The sequence below is a fragment of the Elephantulus edwardii genome, unplaced genomic scaffold, assembly GCF_000299155.1.
Source record: "Elephantulus edwardii isolate Elephantulus edwardi_28Jun2011 unplaced genomic scaffold, EleEdw1.0 scaffold00137, whole genome shotgun sequence".
Lineage (NCBI taxonomy): Eukaryota > Metazoa > Chordata > Mammalia > Macroscelidea > Macroscelididae > Elephantulus > Elephantulus edwardii.
The window spans coordinates 4,816,506-4,836,991 of NW_006399887.1; the positions used below are offsets into that span (position 1 = coordinate 4,816,506).

A 20,486-nucleotide genomic window follows, 5' to 3' on the forward strand; every position below is an offset into this window, starting at 1 on the left:
ATAATGTTGCTTCTTTCTTTCTCTCTCTCTTTCTCTCTCTCTCTCTCTCTCTCTCTCTCTCTCTCCTCCCTTCCTTCCTTCCTTTCTTTTAACTTACAGAAGCTTTAAACTATCTCAGGCCTTTTGTTTGAAATAACAAGTCAGTATTTTTTTTTAAATATAGTGGTATCTCTAATTAAAAAGACATAGCTTTGAACATTTAAATAGAAACTCAACTCATTGCTGCTGAGTTGGTTCCAAGTCACTCATAGGTAGCCTCCATCAGGTTACTGTGGTTGAAAATCAGAGCAGGAGGAGAATGTTCCTATTTCTCCTGAGGAGCCATTGGTAGACTCGAACCACGGAAGACAGGCAGAGGGTGAGCAAAAATGAGGGATGCACTCAGTGAGACAGACTCACACGATAGTCAAATTAGTGGATTCAAATGGCCCGAAGATCTTTATGATGGCACAGGACCAGGTAATCCTTCTTCTGTTACATGTTGTTGTTAAGTGCCATTGCACTAAGTATGACTCCTAGCGACCTGATGAACAACAGATCTAAAGCCTGCCCTATCCTGGGCTATCCTCAGGATGACACACTTGAACGTTGATACACTTGAACTCATCGCTGCAGTCACAGTGTCAATCCACCTCATTATGGGTCTTCTTCCCTTTTGTTGTCCCTCCATATTTCCAAGCAGAATATCTCCTTCTAAGGAATAGCCTCTCCTAGCAACACGTCCAAAGTATGAGAGGCAAAGCTTCACCATCCTAGCCTCTAAGGAGCGCTCCGGCTGCACCTTTTCCAAGACATATTTACTCTTTTGGAAGTTTATGGAGTATTCAACACTCCTCTCCAACACCACAACTCAAAGGCATCAATTCTTCTGTCATCCTTATCGTTTAGCTGTGAGACGCATAGGAAGTTATTGAAGAGACCATGGCCTGAATCTGTTGTATAGAGGTTATTATGAACAGAGTGGACTCCAAAGTAACTAACAACATTAACATATGTATATATGATAAGCTGTTAACTTACTTTTCTTGATTGCTGTTATGTGCTGTCAAGTGATTATAATTCATGGTTGCCCTATGAACAATGGATCTGAACCCCGTCGTATCCTGTGCAATCTTTTAATCTCTGATATAATTGAACTGTTGTTACAATCTTGAAATATTCAAAGGCTGATAATGGGTTTTGTTGTTTGTGTTTTGTATCATCGAGTCAGAATCAACCCATAGCTGACCATCTGGTGGGTTTTCAGAGGCAGTTAATTGCACAGGAGGAGATTACCCATCTTCCTCCTGTGGAGTAGCTGGTGGATTTGAACCACACACCTTCAGTATTGTAGTGCAACTTCATGCCACTAGGCCACGAGAGTCCTTTTCAATACAAATAAACTCTAGAGGCATACAAGTGCATGTAGCTTAGATGTGAAATATTATGTTCATCATCTAAACAAGGTTGATAATCTCAGTAGAGATGTAATATATTAATTTAGCCAGAAAGGTGCTGTATTGTTGGTATGTGTACGTGTGAATAAATTAAAGACAGTGATGACTGAAAAGAACTTAGAATCAAATAATGAGGCAGACAAATGTGTACTTAGAAGAAGAAAGATTCATCAAACAGACTGTCTTCTAATTTTTCAGGGCACCTTTAGGGTCTCAATATAGCCTTTCAGCTTGCAGCAATTACTCAACCATGGCAAGATTAATTCTGAATTTTGTTTCCCCAGAAGGAAACCATTTTTATTCTGTTCTAATTGTAGCTCATTAATACAGATGATGAATTGTGTATGTTTCATTCTAATACAAAGAGCTCCATTTAAAGGAGTCTCAGATATAATTTAACTTTGGTCAGTATTCAATAGATAGTATTGCTGAACAACTGACATGGGTTGTTAATAATCAGGAGGCTTAGCTTTCTGCAAAGCCATTTAAAAATAATGCAGTCTAAATGTTTCCTAATACATAAATCAGCCAAGACCCTGGCAGTATAGTCGTTAAATGCTTGGCTGTTAACAGAATGATTTCAGGTTAAACTCACTAGCTGCTCCACAGGAGAAAGTTGTGCCATCTGTTCCCATAAAGATTAACCCACTGCTGTTGAACCAGTTCTGACACATAGTGGCCCCTCATTGGGTTTACAAGACTGTATATGTGAAAAAAGACAGTCTATCACCCCACAAAGCAGTTGGTAGATTCAAACTACCAACCTTTGGCTAGAAGCCTATATGTTATGCATTATGCTACCAGGGATCCTTCTCTCCTCAGAGATTACAGTCTCGGAATCCTATGGGGACAGTTCTATAATATCATATAAGGTCATTACAAGTTTGAGTTGACTTGATGGTTAATGGATAAACAGATCAATAACCAAAGGGAGTCTTCACAAAGTTGTTAAACTTTATACAATAAAAAACATTTCAAAGTTTTCAAATTTTTTAAAAAACATTGAAAAGATAAATAGTGCTAAATGTAGAGCAAGGATATCAGTTTAAAGACATGATGTACCTGATACGAGTCAAGATATTTTCAATAACTTTCTTATGTATCCGAAAGTTGGACAATGACTAAAGAAGATTGAAAGAGAACTGATGCCTTTGAAATGTGGTGTTGATGAAGAGTATTGAATATTCCACAGAATACTAAAAGAACAAATAGATCAGTCTCGGAAAAAGTTCAACCAAGGTGCACTTTAGAGTCAAGGATCGTGAAACTTTGCATCACATACTTTCAGCATGTTGTCAACGAGGGGCCAGTCATCATGGGTAGAGGGTCAGTAAAAGAGAGGAAGACCCTCAATGAGATGGATTGACATGGTGACAGGAACAATGGGCTTGAATATGTTGGAGATCATGAGAATAAGTAAGGACAGGGCAAGGTTCAGATTTATTTCAATGGGGTCTCTCTGAGTTGTCAACTTGAGGGCATCTAATAACAACAGCAACAAATGTACCTCAGGATCTTTTTATTGGCAAATGCTACAAATATACGCTGCAATGTAATTTGTAGCAAAAAAAAAGCTACAAATGTAGAACATCCACCCTGTACATTGCTTACAATTATATGTTTTATGAACACAATTTCATGACCATCTAATTCTTTGGCCTGTTACAAGAGAAGCCCTTGATTCTAATGCTCAATATTGGCTGGCTATTTGAATGCAAACCTGGGAATATATTACCTAGTGCGACTCTAGCTGCTGATGCATCATAGTTGATCCAAAAAGACACCCAAGACAAGATTGTTATCAGTGTGGAAGGCATGTAAGTTTGCAAAATGAAGTAACCAATGTTCCTCTTTAGACGAAAACTTAGTGACAGACGTGGATATGCCCCTGAATTGGGAAAAAAAAAAGAAGAGAGATAGAGAGAAAACAACAAACAAACACAAAGCATATTATCATGTGCTTGAAAGCACCTTCTTTCTTTAATAGCACCTCTACTTCATTCTGTGAGAAAGCATTCTTACCTGTCGTGAACTCCACTTTCTTGGACACCATCTTGTAGTCAACAATTGAAAACTGTGGAAGTTCAATTTTATTGACTCCTGTTACTGCTCCTTCTCCTCCATTCCAGTAAAACTCAATGTCATCGGTGGTATAACCATCTGTAACCAAGAAATACAACAGAGAGATTGGTTGTTCTAGACATTCATTTGAAGAGAATTTGGAAGATGATGGGAAAATCCCCAGCAAGTGTCAATAAGATGACTCTTACGGATAGAGTTGTGTCTTCCTAGAATTGGGTTGGAACCCTGACCTCTAGGTCTATAGAAGGGCTCTTACTACAAATCAAAATTGACTCAAAAGTACATGACAATTTACCTGCAGATGGAATTGCATTTAGGAATAAGGTTTTCTTTGTTATGTTATTGAGACCACTTCGATATAATTTGTCTTCTAAATTTAATCCCTTCTGAGTTATAAAAAGAGCAGATTATGCACACACATATAGATATACATGCATATATACACACATATACATATATAGATATGTGTACATATAAACCCACCTGCCCCCCCTACACACACATACAGAAAGAGAGAGTGCTGTGGTGACACAGCTCACAGGGGATTGCACTGTTACCCAAAGGTAGAAACTCTCTGAGGGTTAAAATCACAGAAAAAAACTGGATAAATTATGTATATTGAAACAGATGAGGGAAAGAACAGATTAGAAGTGATATATGATTGAGTATTGTGGTTAGCACAGGAATCCAGAATTAAGGTTGCATAGAGAAGTGTACTAGGGGTGGGGGGAAGGGACGTGGGAATTGTATACTAATGAAGGAATTTTTTTTCTCTCTTCGGAGGGGGAAGCGAGCTGGTGGGGAGGGGTGGGAAGGGAGAAAATTGCGGCAATGAATGAATGGAAATCCAAAACCTCTGTAAAAAAATATTATAAAAAAAATCATACACATTAGAACCTGAATTGAAAACAATGGAAGCTCAATTTTATTGAGCAATTATTTATTGCTCAATTTTAATTTTTTTAAGGTCAAGCTAATTTTTTCTCCTATTTTTGAGGGGTAACAATTTATTCATTCATTTATTGCTGTCAAATAAAAAATGATTAATAGCCTACCATCTATTGGCTTTCTCAGACTGCAAATAGCACAAGGGGAGATTGCCCATCTTTCTCTCAAGGAGCCAATGGTGGATTTGAACCACTGGAGAGGTGTGGTTTTGGGATAGCAGTGCAGTCTCCTATGAACTATGCCAGTAGAGCTCGAGGAGTAACAAAGTTGTCTTAATGTACTGTTTCAAATATTACTAACTTTTTAACAAGCTCTCATCTTGAGTTCTTTTTCTTGAACTGTTTGAAGTGTTTTACATTGGCTCAATTGCAGACAAAAACTCAATGCTATTTCTTTGTAAATATCATATTCAGGTGGTGGGAGTCTTTTTACCAAATGGACGTAGAGACCTTCTTTACCAATTAAACTTAACTAGACCGATCAATATCATGATGAATGGAGAAAAGATGGCCAGTGGTACATTAAAAATTAATAAACCATACTAGTGAACATTATTCTAAGAATGCAGTTTGATATTATAAAATCTAGTCATATTTTTATCACATTAATTATTTAAGGAGGAGTTAAGTATATAATTATTTACAGAATGCTGTAATGACATTTGACAAAGTTCAACATTTTTTCTGATTTTTTAAAAAGATCAAGAAATATGACTAGATTTTATTTCTTTAACATCATAAGATAGATCTCACCAAAATAAATAACCCACTTATTGTGGAAATACTACTTATAGCATTCATACAAAAAGCTAGGAACCAAATAAGAATGTCATGAAATAGTATTCAAAATGGATGACCCTGGGGGACATTATGCTGAGTGAATTATCTCAGTTACAAAAGGACAAATACTGCACAGTGCCACTGTTGTAAAACGGAACTGACAGAGGGGCTGGGTGGAGACTGAGAAAGATGGGATAAATTATGTATATTGCATTGAAACAGATGAGAGAGAGAACTGTTTAAAAAGTGTATGTTGTTGTTGTTGAGGTATTATTGTCATGACATGAGCACAGAATGAAGGTGGCATAGTGGAGTGGACTTGGGGGAAGGGATTGTATAACAATGAAAGGATTTTTCTTTTACTTTTCAAAGAGAAAAACTAACTGGAGAAGAGGAGTGGGCAGGGAGAAAAGTGCAACAATGATGGAATGGAAATCCAAAATCTCTGTAAATTTTCATCAAAATTATTATTAATAATAATAAGAAGAATGTCTACTCCTCCTGATATTAGTTAAAAGTGTTCTGAAAATACTAACAAATGAATGAGATAAGAGAGGAAAAATCAGTTATAAAATTGGGAAATTACTGATTAAAATATCAAGGATTGCATACTTTATATCCCTTCCCCCATGTTAATTAAGTATTATAAATAATATAAATTCATTTGAGTAAAAGGACATAAAATTAATATGTATAAATCAGTAGGCTTCATATGTTGTTATGTGCCATCAAGTGACCTGTGACTCTTAGTGACCTTATTTACAATAACTTTGAACCTTGCCCTATCCTGAGCCAGTCTCATTGACTCCATCATATATATGTAATATATATTTATGTAATGTATAATATGTATTATTTATATCTATAAACATGTATAATGACAGAAAAAGAAAATAATCTAGAACATGAAATAATCTAAGAACATGAAAGACATATTTGGACTGTTTCCATGTTCTTAAGATGGTGAGTAATGCTGCTATGAACACTGGTGTACAAGTCTCTGTTTTTGCCTCCATTCTCATTATTTTTTAAATTGGTTTGCTTACAAACTTTATATACCTTGTGTTTCACACTATTCTTCATTCACTTCATGTTTCATACAATCATTCTCATACATTCTATTTTATAAAATCAATCACCATTGGACCTTGCCAATCATTACTCTGTCTTTTCACCTGTATCCTTCTCCTCCTCTCCCTCCCTCCACCCATCACACTGTGCAGCCCTGTGGTTTCACCTGTAACTATCCTCACCTTTTCTCTCCTCCCCTTTAGATCCTGTACATTTTTTACTAGTTATTCTTCTATTTTTACAGTAATCCTGACTTAGTTTTGACTACTGATATTGAGCTTCTCCAATGATTCCTTCCACAGATGTAGTCAATGTGATTCCGATGTAGTCCATCAAATGAAGTCCATGTGTAAAAACATCTGTGGTTTTTTAAAAAAGGCATTTGCCAATGAACTGAACTTACAAAATTCAATCATTCTATTTCCAGCCTCATTTCTGACACCAAGTCCATATCTACTGACTACAATTCCTTCTTTGTTGTTTCCAATTTTTGCATTCCAGTCACCAATTATAATTCAGACTGCAAGATTTGGGAAAAAATGTTCATTTCCTTCTCTTTGGCTTTAGCTGTTGTTGTTGTCATGTGCTGTCAAGTCACCTATGACTCATGTTGTTGTTGTTGTTATGTGCTGTTGGGTTCTTTGTGATTCATAGCAGCCCTATGTACAACAGCTCTAAATCCTGCTTTATCTTGTGCCAACCTCACTGTCTCTGACACACCTACTGCCATTACCCCAATCACTGAATTGATCCATCTCATTGAGGGTCTTCCTCTCTTGTGCTGTCCCTCCACCCTCCCAAGCATGACGTGTCTCTCCAAGGACTGGTCCTTCCTTGCAATATGCCCAAAGTTTGTTAGATGAAGCTTCAGAATCTTTGCCTCCAAGGAGCAACCCAGTTTCACCCTCTCCAGGACAAACCTGTTTGTTCTCCTAGTAGTCCATGGTGTGTTTATCACTCTTCTCCAGCACCACAGCTCAAAAACTTAATAGCTCTGAATCCGGTTCTATCCTGAGTCAGTCTCACTGTCTCTGGTATACCTAACCCCATTAAGAGGCAGTGATTTAGTAAATTAATACCTAACTTGGGAGAGACTAGAGAGTATTATGCTAAGTGAACTAACCTTTAAGGACAAATATAGTGTAAGACTCTTATTGTAGAACATGAATGAGGATCCAAAGGGGGACGGAGGGAGCAAAGAGGTCAGGATGGGCAGGAGTGGGGTGGAGTGGGGATGTTAATCACAGGGTCACACAATTTGATGGGTGAAGAGTAGTATAGGAAAAGGAAACGGGAAAGATTTGGTGTGAAAAAAAAGGTATACAAACTTTGTAAGTAAACAAGTACATTGTTGTTACGTGCTGTTGAGTCACCTGTGACTCATAGCGACCCCTTTGTACAGCAGCTCTGAAGCCTGCCCTGTCCTGAGCCAGTTTCCCTGACTCCGACACCTAGTTACTGTATCAATCCATCTCATTCTGCTTACAGCTGTTCCTCCTCCTTTGTGTTTCTAAGTTTGAGAGCTCAGTCTCAGTTGCCATATCTGTTATTGTACTCTATGTGTGTCTCTATTGTTGATAGGATTTTTATACTGGTTTACTATCAAACCCCCTGTGTAGAATAAATCAGTAGAAAATAAAAATTTTATTTTAAAAAGAGAATATGAAAGACATATGTGAAGTAACCTCTCAAACACTTTTGAAAGGCACACACACAAATCTCTGAACAAATAATAAAAGTATAATGAATTTTTGAATAGGAAGACTCAAACATTATAATATACTTTACAACGTAATAAAATTATACAATACCAAGATGTTTTTACTTTAAGAAACAAAAGAATTCTAAAGTTCAAATGGAGAAAAATAATGATAAAGTCCAAGTAAACTCTGAAAACTAAGAGAAACCTTCACAGAACATATTAAATATGTCAATGATCACAATAGTCTAATTTCAATGTATGAATAGACAAACAAATCTAAGACAATTCAGAAGGATATTTTCCACTCACTCACAGCCATAGAATCTCTTCTGCTTCACAGCAACTCTATAGAACAGAGTTGAACTGCTCCGTGGGTTTCTAAGGCTGTATAGCTTAGCAAGCCAAGACTGTTACATCTTTTTGTCCTGAAATATTTGATCACTTCCAGTGATTGACTTGAGAGTCAGCAATCCAACAATGAACCCATTATACTACCATTCAAAATTATTGTCATTATGAGTCTTTCATGTTGAGTCTGGCCTGATTCACAATTGATCCTCTGCTGAGTTTCTGGGGCTCATTGCCCCACCTCTCCTGCAGGTGGCTTTGAATTGTCCACCTGCTGGTGGCTTTGAACCATCAAGGGTAACAGAACAGTTTCATACAGACTAGGTCACCAGAGCTCCCCTATTCAAAGTCGAATCATATATCTAGCTGCATATTTAGAAAGATAGTTACATTGATTTTGTTGATATTGTGAGGTGACATTTAGTTGACTATGACTCATAGTCCTATCCTGTACCATTCTCATGATCTCTGTCATGTTGAAGCCCATTTTGGTATTCACTGTGTTAATATGTCTCATTGAAGGTCTTCCTCTCTTTTACTGACCTACATTTCCCAGCCTGTTGTCTAAGGGCTGAAGTTTCACCATCCTTCACTCTAAGGAACAAATCTGATCATAATGAATGTTGTACTTCCCTCAGGATTTGTTATGCTTTTTTGGCAGTACATGGGATAGTCAATACTCTTCTCCAATACCACAACTCAAAGGTATTGATTCTTCTTTTGTCCTTCTTTTTCATTGTCCAACTTTCAGGTGTATAGAAAGCAACTGAAAATACCATAGGTTGGATCAGGTGCACATTAGTCTTTAAAGTGAGATCCTCATTAGAAATTTAGAGAGGTCTGTAACAACAAATTTCATCAATGTATGGTGTGTTTTAATTTTTTGACTGCTGTTACCAAGTGTGTTGATTGTGGACCAAAATAAAATTAAATCCTCAACAACCTCAAACCTTTCTTCATCTATCATGATATTGTCTATTGGTCCAGTGATTTGTTGTTGCTGTTGTTATGTGCTGTCGAGTCGCTTGCGACTCATAGCGACCCTATGTACAAAAGCCCTAAACCCTGCTCTGTCCTGTGCCAATCACACTGTCTCTGACACTCCCATCCCAATTATCCCAGTCACTGAATCAATCTACCTCATAGAGGGCCTTCCTCTCCTGCACTGTCCCTCTACCCTCCCAAGCATGATGTCCCTCTCCAAGGACCGGTCTCTCCTCACAACATGTCCAAAGTATGTTAGACGGAGCCTCAGAATCCTTGCCTCCAAGAAGCCACCCGGTTTAACCCTCTCCAGGACAAATCTGTTTGTTTTCCTAGCAGTCCATGGTACTCTCAATACTCCTCTCCAGCAACACAGCTCAAAGACATCAATTCTCCTTCCATCCTCCTTGGTCATTGTCCAACTCTCTGATGCATAACAGGTGACTGTGAAGACCATAGCCTGTATCAGATGCATCTTAGTCTCCAGAGAGACACCATTGCTCTTCAGTACTTTGGAGAGGTCTCTAAAAGCAGACTTTCCCATGGCAATGCGCCTTTTAATTTCCTGGCTGCTGGTGCCAAGACTGTTGACTATGGAGCCAAGCAAACTAAAGCTATGTACAATTTCAATCTCTTCACCATCCATCCTGATGCTGCCAATTGGTCCAGTGATGAGAATCTTTGTCTTCTTGACATTGAGACTCAATCCATATTGTAGGCTGCAGTCCTTGACTCTCTGCAGAAGGCGCTTCAGGTCCTCTTCAGTTTCAGGATTAGGATTTTTGTTTTCTCGATATTGAGATGTAATTAATAATGAAGATACGTAGCTAGCTACCTCTCATTGCTATTAAGTTGGAACTGACTCATAGTCAACCATCCATTGGGCTTGTAAGACTATAAATAACATGGGAGAAAACTATAAGTACAGATATAGAGATATGTAAGTATTTGTACCATTCCTTGTCTCCACAAGGGACTAGTCACAAGACATAAGTTCCCCACTAGCAAAATTTTGGGAAGTTCATGTCCCTTATGTAAAATAGCACAGTATTTGCATATAACTTATGGCACATCCTCTAATATACTTTAGATCATCTCTACATTATTTTTCATACCTCATATAGTATAAACACTATGAAAATAGCACTTTATGCCCCCTTTTAGCCTTTAATGGATTACTTTGACCTCTCAGTTGCTTTTTAAAATATTTTTATTAGTTTGCATGCAATCACTTCTATATATTGTGTTTAGTACATGTATTTTATATTTTATTCAGTACTCAGGAACATTTTCCTGCTTCCTAGTCTACTTTAATCTAGGAGTCTACTAAAACCTGTCCACCAGAATGTCCATTGTAGAATTTCACACTAGAGGCATAGCTTTCAGTATCATAATAAACCACAAGTTATCTTGGTAACACAAACAGACAGGCAAGTACTGCACTAATTAGAACAATGTATTCTCCAAATACAACAACTTGACAGTACTATAACTATCTATGTTCCTCTACTATTTGTAGGAGTTTCAAAGGCCTCTTATTTAAGAAGTGGATGACCACTTCTTAACCAGTTTTCAAAGGTTTGGTTTTTAAGCAGTCTATGTCGTTAAAAATGAAATGAAATGATATTGTATATCTTTTTATGTGCTTATTGGTTATTTTTTAGACATTTTAATTAATTTATTATACTAATCAATGGCAACTAATGTTTTAAAACAAAATTTTTGTGAATGACTGTATGTAAAGATGTTGTTATTCTCTTTCAAAAATTTTATTCTAATTTATTTACAAAGTTTGGATACATTGTATTTCACAAAAGATCTTTCCCATTTCTATCACACACCCCTGACCCATCAAATTGTGCAAACCTATGATTAACATCCCCTGCTCCCCACACATACTCACCCTTTGGGGTTATGATGGGCATAGATCAATGGTGATTAATTTTATAAAACACAATGTATGGTAATGATACTATGAAATAATGTGAATAGAGGAATGTGTGAAGCACAATGTATATACACAAAACACAATATATACTAATTTTGTATGCAAACTATTATAAAATAAAAATAATTATAGAATTAAGTGGAACACATGAACATTGACATTCTAGGCATTAGTGAGGTGAGATGGACTAGCTTTGGCCACTTTAAATCAGATAATAAAATGGTATACTAAGCTGAGAATTAAAAAACAGAAGAATAGTGTTAACAGTCATAGCACAAAAGTCAATTTCAAGTTCTATCCTGAAGTACAATGTTGTGAGTGATAGGATATTATCCATACACATTATTCAAACAGACATTCAAAAAGACCAATTAACACAACTATTATTCAAGTATATGCTCCTACATCTAGAACCAGAGAGGAGGAAATTGAGAATATTTACCAAATCTTGCAGTCAGAAATTGACCTAACATACAATCAAGATGCATTAATGATAGTTGATGACTGGAATGCAAAAGTGGGAAACAGTGAAGAAGGAATAGTAGTTGGAAAATATGGGCTTGGTGATAGAAATGAGGCTGGAAACAAAATGATTGAACTTTGCATTTAAAATGATTTAATTATTGCAAATACCTTTTTAATTTTTTTTATTTTGTGATTTTAATGAAAGTTTACAGAAAAATTGGATTTTTGTTCATTCTTTGTTGCACATTTTCCTCCCTCTCCCTTTCTTCCCCCTCCCCAGTTCACTTTCTCTTTTTTTAATTAAATTTTATTAATGTTAATGGACATTTACAGAGATTTGGGGTTTTCATTCATTCATTGTTGCACTATTTTCTCTACCCTCCTCCCCAGGTTGTTCTTCTTTTTGCAAATACCTTTCTTTAAAAGACACAAACAACAACTTTACATGTGGATCCCACTTCATGGGAGTGGGCTTCATGGCAATCAGATGGACTAGGACTACATATATGGAAGAAGTCATTGGAGAAGTTCAGTATCAGCAGTCAAAACTAGGCCAGTGGCGAACTGTGGTTTATATCATCAATTACTCATATGCAAGTTCAAATTGAGGCCAAAGAAAATAAATATAAGTCCACAGAAACCAAGATATGATCTAGAATCAATTCCATCTGAATTTCAATATCACCTTAAGAATGGGTGTGAGGTATTACACACTAATGATCAAAGATCAGATGAGTTGTGGGATGATATCAAGGATATCATCTATGAAGAAAGTAAAAGGTCATAACAAAAATGGAGGAGAAAGAAAAAACAGAAATGGGTGTCAGAAGTGATTCTAAAGATTGCACTGGAGCATTGAGAAGACAAAATAAAGGGAAAACATGTCAAAGTGAAAGAGCTGAACCGATTTCCAAGGGTAGTTTGTGAAGATGAAGCAAAGATTCATAAGGGAATGTGCAGAGAGCTCAAATTGGAAATTAAAAAGGGAAGAACTTGCTCTGTATTTCTCAAGCTGAAAGAACTGAAAAACAAATTTAAGCCTTGAGTAGCAATATTGAAAGATGCTATGGGCAATATAGTGTATGATGCAGAAAACATCAAAAGAAGAGGGAGGAAATATACAGAATCGCTGTTCCAGAAAGAAATGATTGACACTGAAAAATTTCAGGAAGCATAATATGGAAAAGAGTCAATGGTAATGAATTAGGAAGTAGAAGATGCATTGGAAGCACTGGCAAAAAAAAAGGCCCACAAATAGGTAAAATACCAATTGACTTGTTTCAATTAACAGATGCAGCCTTGGGTGTACTCATAAGTCTATGCCAGGAAATTGGGAGGACAGCTATCTCTGGACAACAGATTGGAAGAGGTCTGTGTTTGTTGTCATTTCTAAGAAAGGTGATCCCACTGAATGTGGAAAGTATTGAACAAAATCATTAATATAACATGCAAGGAAAATACTGCATATCATTAAAAACCAGCTAGAACAGTACATAAATAGGGAATTGCTAGAAGTTCAAGCAGGATTTAGAAGAGCTTGTGGCGCCAGGGATTTAATTGCTGCCGTCAAATGGATCCTGGATGAAAGTAAAGAATACCAGAAGAATAGGAACTTTTTTTTATTGACTATGCAAAGACTTTTTACTGTGTGGATCCTAACAAGTTGTGGCTAAAATTAAGAAGAATGGGAATACCAGAGCACTTGATTGTGCTCATGTGGAAGTGTGAGGATGGTGCAGGATGGAACAGGGTTCAGATCTTCAGACCTTTTGTTTATGGGTTGCAATGAACCGTACTCAACTTGATGGTGCCTAACAACAACAATAACAGCTAAAGCCAAAGAGGAGAAAATGGAAAAGTTTAACAAATCTTGCAGCCTGAAATTGACCAAACATGCAACAAAGATGTGTTAATGATAATTGGTGACTGGAATGCAAAAGTTGGTAACAATTAAGAAGGAATAGTAGTCAGAAGGTGTGGACTTTGTAACAGAAATGAAGCTGGAAAAAGAGTGATTGAATTTTGTATGGGCAATGATTTATTCGTTTCAAATAACCATTTTATGAAAACACAAATGGCGACTTTACACATCAATTTCACCTGATGGACTGCACAGGAATCAGATTGACTGCATATGCAGATGAAATAATTGGAGAAGCTCATTATCAGCAGTTAAAACTAGGCCAGTGGTGGACTATTGGTCAGACCACCAATTACTCATGTGCAAGTTCAAATTAAAGTAAAAGAATATTAAAACAAGTCCACAAGAACAAAATATGATCTTGTGTCTATTCCACCTAAATTTCAAAATCATCTTAAGAATAGATATGAAGCACTGAATATCAATGATTTGAAGACCAGAATCATTATCAGATCACATCAAGGATGTCATCCATGAAGAGAGGAAAAGGTCATTACAAAACCAGATGAGAGAGAGAAAACAAAATGAATTTCAGAAGAGAGTCTGAAAATTGTGTTAGAGCATTGAGAAGACAAAACAAAGGAAAATATGTTGAAGTAAAAGAGAGAAACAGAAGATTTCAAATGGCAACTCAAGAATACAAAGTGAAGTATTATAACAGAATGTGCAAAGAGCTAGAATTGGAGAACCAAATAGAAGAAGTTGCTCTGCATTTCTCAAGCTGAAAGGACTGAAAAATTTAAGCTTTAAATTGCAATATTAAAAGAAGCTTTGTGGCATCAAGATCAGAGAAAGATTCATTAACAACCCATGTTATGTAGAGGATACAACCTTTCTTGCTGAAAGTGAGGAGAACAAGATGTACTTGTAGTAGGTCAGAGAATATAGTCTTCAATATGCATCATGCCTCAACTTCAAGAAAACAAAATATCTTACCACTAGACCTGTAGGCAACATCATGATAGGTGGAGAAAAGATTGAAACTGTCAACAACTTCATCTTACTTGGATCTACAATTAACAAACTTGGGACCAGCAGTCAGGAAATAAGAAGACATATGGCAATGGTAAAGTCTACAGTCAGGGATCTTTCAAAATTCTTAAGGAACAATGATGTCAGTTTGAGTACTAAGGTGTGTCAGACTCAGCCCATGGTCTTTCCAATCACTTGGTATGTGTCTGAGAGTTAGACAATGAATAAGGATCACAGAAGAACTGATGCTTTTGAGCTGTGGTGTTAAAGAAGAGTACTGAACATCCCATGGCATAGCAAAAGAACAAACAAAATTATCTTGGAGAAGTGCAGCCAGTGTGTGCCTTAGAGGCAAAGATAATAAAGCTTTATCACACATACTTCAGGCAAGTTTTAGGAGAGGCTATTTCTTGGAGAGGAACACCATAGTTGGAAAGGCAGAGTGTCAGTGAAGGAGGGGAAGACCTTCAGCCAGGTGCACTGACAGACACAGTGACTGCCACAATGGGCTGTAGTGTGTCAGGAAGTGTGAGGATGACACAGGCTAGGATAAGGTTCAGATCCGTTGGTCAAAGCGTAACTATGAGTTGTACTCACCCAGACAGTACCTAACAACAACAACAACAATTGCAACATTTACATTTTATGTTGTATAACTAGTTACCATTTATCTATGCCTCCTCTCAAACCCTATGAACTTTGATAAATGTCAATAGCTGTAGAGAGGCTTCGGGCTTTTTGTTCATAGGGTTACTATGAGTCATGTTCAACTCAACGACAATCAACAACAACAACAGCAATAGTATCACCCCATGTTGTCAAGTCTCCATGGAACCTTTTCTATTCCTCTATCCATCAAGCTTTGCTCTCCGAGTTCAGTTGCATTTTAAGAGTCATATTTTCAATTTACGGATGGGTCAAGACACAGATGCGGAACTTTTAGATACAGAGGTCCAACTGCAATATTGGCACCGATAATCATTGGGGAAAAGATGGGAATTTTTATAAATCATGCTGAAAAAAACTAAGGAACTATTTTTAAAAATGTTGAGACCTATATTTCATTACATGTACCAGGATAAACATCAAATGGATTGAAGTTATAACTGAAGTATGTATATATATATATATCTATATCTCACATAATGAGAGAATAATCTTGGCATGGAAGAATATTTTTACTATGATGCAAAATTGTAGCAAGACAAGAAATAACACATTCAACTCCATTTAAAAAATAAGTAAAGCATTTTCTTAATATATAAAGAGCTTCTAAAATAAAAAGGAAAAGGACCAAAATTCCAGTGTGGAAAAACGTGACAATCACAGCAGTGGGAGGTGAGCAGCTGGACTAGCCTGGGCATCTGCTGTGTTAAGTCAGATGTGCTGAGTTTGCTTTCTGCCAAGGAACAGGAAATGAGCTTCCACAATCCTCCAGACTGGTCTCTTCAGAGTCATAAAATTGACTTTCTATCAAGTAACAGAAAATCATATTGGTTAAAAAAACTTGCAGTGCCCACAAGGTAAACACAAACCAATTGATTTGGAAGAAGGAGGCTCACTGATACTCAGGCCTGCCAGAAATTTCTCCAAGGACCTTTTAATACGATGAAAAATGTTCAGCAACATCTCTTCGGGAAGATAACATGGGAAAAGGTATTTTCATAAAAACGGAACCAAAAAAGACACTAAACCAAAGGGGTTGATAATTAACTCACTTTTAGGAAAAGAGGACAACACTGAATATATATGAACACTATAAAACCCTCAAGAATTTCACTAGGCAAAGGTAAAGCTGAGCTTTTGAGTCATTGTTGTTATGTGCCGTCATGTTGCTTGCAACTCATAGCTACCCTATGTATAACAGACCTAAACCCTGCTCTATCCTATGTCGGTTTCATTGTCTCTGAAACACCTACCCCCATTACCCTAGACACTGAATCAATCCATGTCATTGAGGGCCTTCCTCTCTTGCACTGTCCCTCCAACCTCCCAAAGCATGATATTCCCTCTCCAAAGACTGGTCTCGCCTTGCAACATGCCCAAAGTATGTCAGATGGAGCTTCAGAATCCTTGCCTCCAAAAACCAGCCTGGTTTCATCCTCTCTAGGACAAATCTGTTTGTTCTCCTAGCAGTTCATGGTATATTCAGTACTCTTCTCCAGCACCACAGCTCAAAGGCATCAATTCTCCTTCTATCATCCCTCATCATCATCCAGCTTTCTGATGCATAAAGAGCAATTGCAAAGACTATGGCCTGGATCAGGCACACCTTAGTCTCCAGACATCGCTGCCCTTCAGTACTCCGGAGGTGTCCCTGACAGCAGACTCTCCCAAAGCAATATGTCTTTTAATTTCCTGGCTGCTGGTACAAAAAGTGTTGATTATGGAGCCAAGCAAATTGACACTGTTAACAATCTCAATCTTTTCACTATCTATCATGATACTGCCAATTGGCCCAGTGCTTAGAATCTTTGTTTTCTTAATGTTGAACTTCAATCCATATTGAAGACTACAGTTCTTGACCTTCTGCAGCAAGCACTTCAAGTCCTCCTCAGTTTCAGCAAGCAAGGTTGTGCCTACTGCATAATGCATGTTGTTGATGAGTCTTCCTCCAGTCCTGATGCCACACTCTTCCTTGTAGAGCCCAGCCTCCTGGATGATCCGTTCTGCCTATAGACTGAAAAGGTGTGGAGATAGGACACATCCCTGATGTACATCCTTACCGATTTTGAACTGTGCAGTGTTTCCCTGATCTGTTCTGATGACTGTCTCTTGGTTCAAGTATAGGTTCTATATAAGAACAATCAAATGTTCTGGGATTCCCATTCTCCTCAAGGTTAGCCACAGTTTGTTGTGATACACAGAGTCAAATGCTTTTGCATAGTCAATGAAACACATACATTTCTCTGGTAGTCTCTGCCTTCAGCCAAGTTCTATCTAACATTAGCTATATTATCCCTAGTACCACAGCCTCTTCTAAACCCATCCTGCACTTCTGCCGGTTCTCCACTGATGTGCTGTTCCAGTTGTTTTTGGATAATTTTCAGCAGGATCTTACTTGCATGAGATATTAATGATATTGTTTGATGATTTCTGCACGCTGTCAGGTCACCTTTCTTTGGAATGGGAACAAATATGGATCTCTTCCAGTTAGTTGGCCAGGTGATTTTTCTCCAGATTTCTTGGCACAACTAGTTGAGTGAATCCGGGGCAGCGTCTGTTTGTTGAAATAGGCCAATTAGTATGCTGTCAATTCCTGGGCCTTGCTTTTTTTGCCTATTTTTTGAGAGCAGCTTGAATGTCTTCCTTCATCAGCACAGGCTCTTGCTCAAACATTATTTCATGAAATTATTCAACTAATTCCTTTTGGTAGGTACAGTATACTCTTTCCATCTTCTTTTAATGCTTTCTGTTTGAATGTTTGAATTTGTTCTTCAGCTCCTTCAGCTTAAGATATGCCGGGAGAGTTTGGCTCTTTTAATTTTCTGACTCTAGCTCTTTGCACATTTCATTATAATACTTTACTTTTTGTCTTCCTGTGCTGCCCTTTGAAATCTTCTATTTTACTTAATTTGTAGGAGTAAAGTAATTATAGATGGCCATGGTTCAGAGAATGGGAAAGTGCAGCCAGAAAGCTCTTTTCTGCTGTTACATGCTCCTAATTGACTTCATTAAACGTGGCTATTATCTTGCCTTGACAAAGGATAGACTCATACTGAATGTTACTTGGAATTTTTGTGTTTCTTCTTGAAGCTTGAGCTCCTGGAAGCCAATGGTTCACTTCATCAATATTTGTTCTTCAATGCTTAGATGAGTTCCTAGCACAAAGCAACTCTTTATGAAAAGTTTGTAGAATGTTTTATCTTTCTTTTCATTATTATGACACATGCCATTATGCTGCTGACTTTACCTTGATGACTAAGAAGTCAGAGTTGTATATCTCTACTCATTCATTGGCACTCTTAGGTGGAAACAGTTAATGGGCTCGGCTGCTAACTGAAAGGTTGGAGGTTTGAGCTTTTAAAGAGGTACACATTAAGAAAGGTCTGGTTACTTCCAGAGAAATTAGCCTATGAACAACTTATGAAGCTCAGTTCTCCCAAGTAAGACAAGGGGTTGGATTGAGTGGGAGTTGACCAAAAGTATTCCAAGTAGAGATGTTTATTGATTAACAATATGTGCCAGATGAAAAATACTTCAGACACTTTATCTGTTTTCCCTTTCTGCACCATTGTGTCAGCCAATTCATAGCTGGTACTCCACTGGGTTTCTGAAGCTGTGAACTGTCAAACACATGGGGGGGGGCCTCATCTTTCTCCTGACTTTCACCTTTCTCCTGACTTTAGATACAGTGGTGAATAGAACTGACTCAGATCTTTACAAATGTCATCTAAAATTCTTTATAATTCACCTCAAAATTTCTTCCTGATCTCCTGTGAGACAGATATGTTGTCTTTTAGTATTTGCTTTTACCTCCTCTAATAAAACTCAAGACTATATTTCTCAGAGTCCTTTATACTTAAAGTCTTAGGTGTGATGTAGTTTCCCTGGACTAGATAAGTGATGTCACAGAGGTGTTTGAGGAACTCTTTTTGCTGATGCAGATCACACAACACAGGAGACTCTGGAAATGAGTTCTTGTGACTGTGATGCTTGAATTAACATGGTGGCCACATTACCTGGCTACCCAGCTTCCTGACTCTGGTGGGATGCTCCGTGTCCTTGGAAAGCCCACTTAAGAGTGTTTTACAACTAATTTCTAACAGCCTCGCCTAGAGCCTTCTCCTGCAGTCTTGTGAGCTTGTAAACTCTTCCTAAATATCAAATCTTCCTCTTATTAGATCTCTTTCTGCTCTTGCTACCGGCAACAGAAATTGGGTCTGTAAACACACATTCTCTAGGGAAGAATGTATTGCTTTAGATTTGGAGTTATCACGACCTTTTATTAAAATCTCGGTTTTAGCAAGTACTTAGTGTTCACTTGATGTTTCTGAGCCTCATACCCTTCCCAATATGTTCTGTACAGAGGAGACTTGGTGGCACTGTGTGTAAGTGTTAGGTTGCTCTCTCTCTGAACCCACAAGCTGCTCCATGAGAAATAGAGGCAATCCTCTGCTTCTGTCAGGACCTACAGTGTCAGAAGCTCTATGGGGCAGTGCTACTCTGTCCTGCAGGGTTGCTATAAACTGGAATTGGCTGAACAGTAACAGATGTATTCTATACTGCCATGACTTGGCTCCTTGCCTCTGCAGACGAGAAGTAGTGGGAAGAACAAGAAGAAGCAAGAAGGGCTTTTGTTCTGATTCTAGCAGTGATTGTATTTGCAGTCCCTGGTGACTTCTGCAGGGTGCAGGGGTAGTGGGGAATTCCAGACTTATTTCAAGAGGAGGCGGTGGCATTCGTTTTGCTGGTTCCAGACACAATGAGGTGAGCATCTCCATTAGGACAGCAGCAGATCAGGACATGAGCTCCAGCAACTGGGTGTTAGCAGCTTTTTGCATCTTGCTCTTTTTTTTTAAAGTTAATTTTAATTAAAGTTTACAGACACTTTTGTACTTTCTTCTCTTTTTCTTTTCTAGATCTTCCAACTTTGGGGATCAACTTTCTGTATTAAATCCCCCCCCTTTTTTTTATCTTGTAAATTACTCCTTGAAAAGAAAATAGAACAAAATCTCAAAATGTTGTAGAAATTTAAGAAAAACATAAAAGCATTAATAATCTGGTAGGCTTAAATTTAGAGATGGGAGTCCCTGGATAGCTAAATGTCATAAATGCTTGACTGTTGTTGTATGCCATTTGAGTTGAAACCGAACTATAGATGACCCTC

General features: G+C 37.6%; 1 protein-coding gene across 4 annotated transcripts in view; it reads right to left on the reverse strand.

Annotated features, from left to right (window-relative positions):
* GABRB1 (gamma-aminobutyric acid (GABA) A receptor, beta 1) overlaps nucleotides 1-20,486 on the reverse strand; it is an 878,739-nt gene that overhangs the window by 40,695 nt on the left and 817,558 nt on the right. For all 4 annotated transcript variants that reach the window (XM_006894164.1, XM_006894167.1, XM_006894166.1 and 1 more), the window contains 2 exons: nucleotides 3,459-3,596; nucleotides 3,172-3,324 (listed from right to left, as the gene is read on the reverse strand). In XM_006894164.1, coding sequence (XP_006894226.1) covers nucleotides 3,172-3,324; nucleotides 3,459-3,596 — 291 coding nt within the window. The remainder of the gene's footprint in view (nucleotides 1-3,171; nucleotides 3,325-3,458; nucleotides 3,597-20,486) is intronic.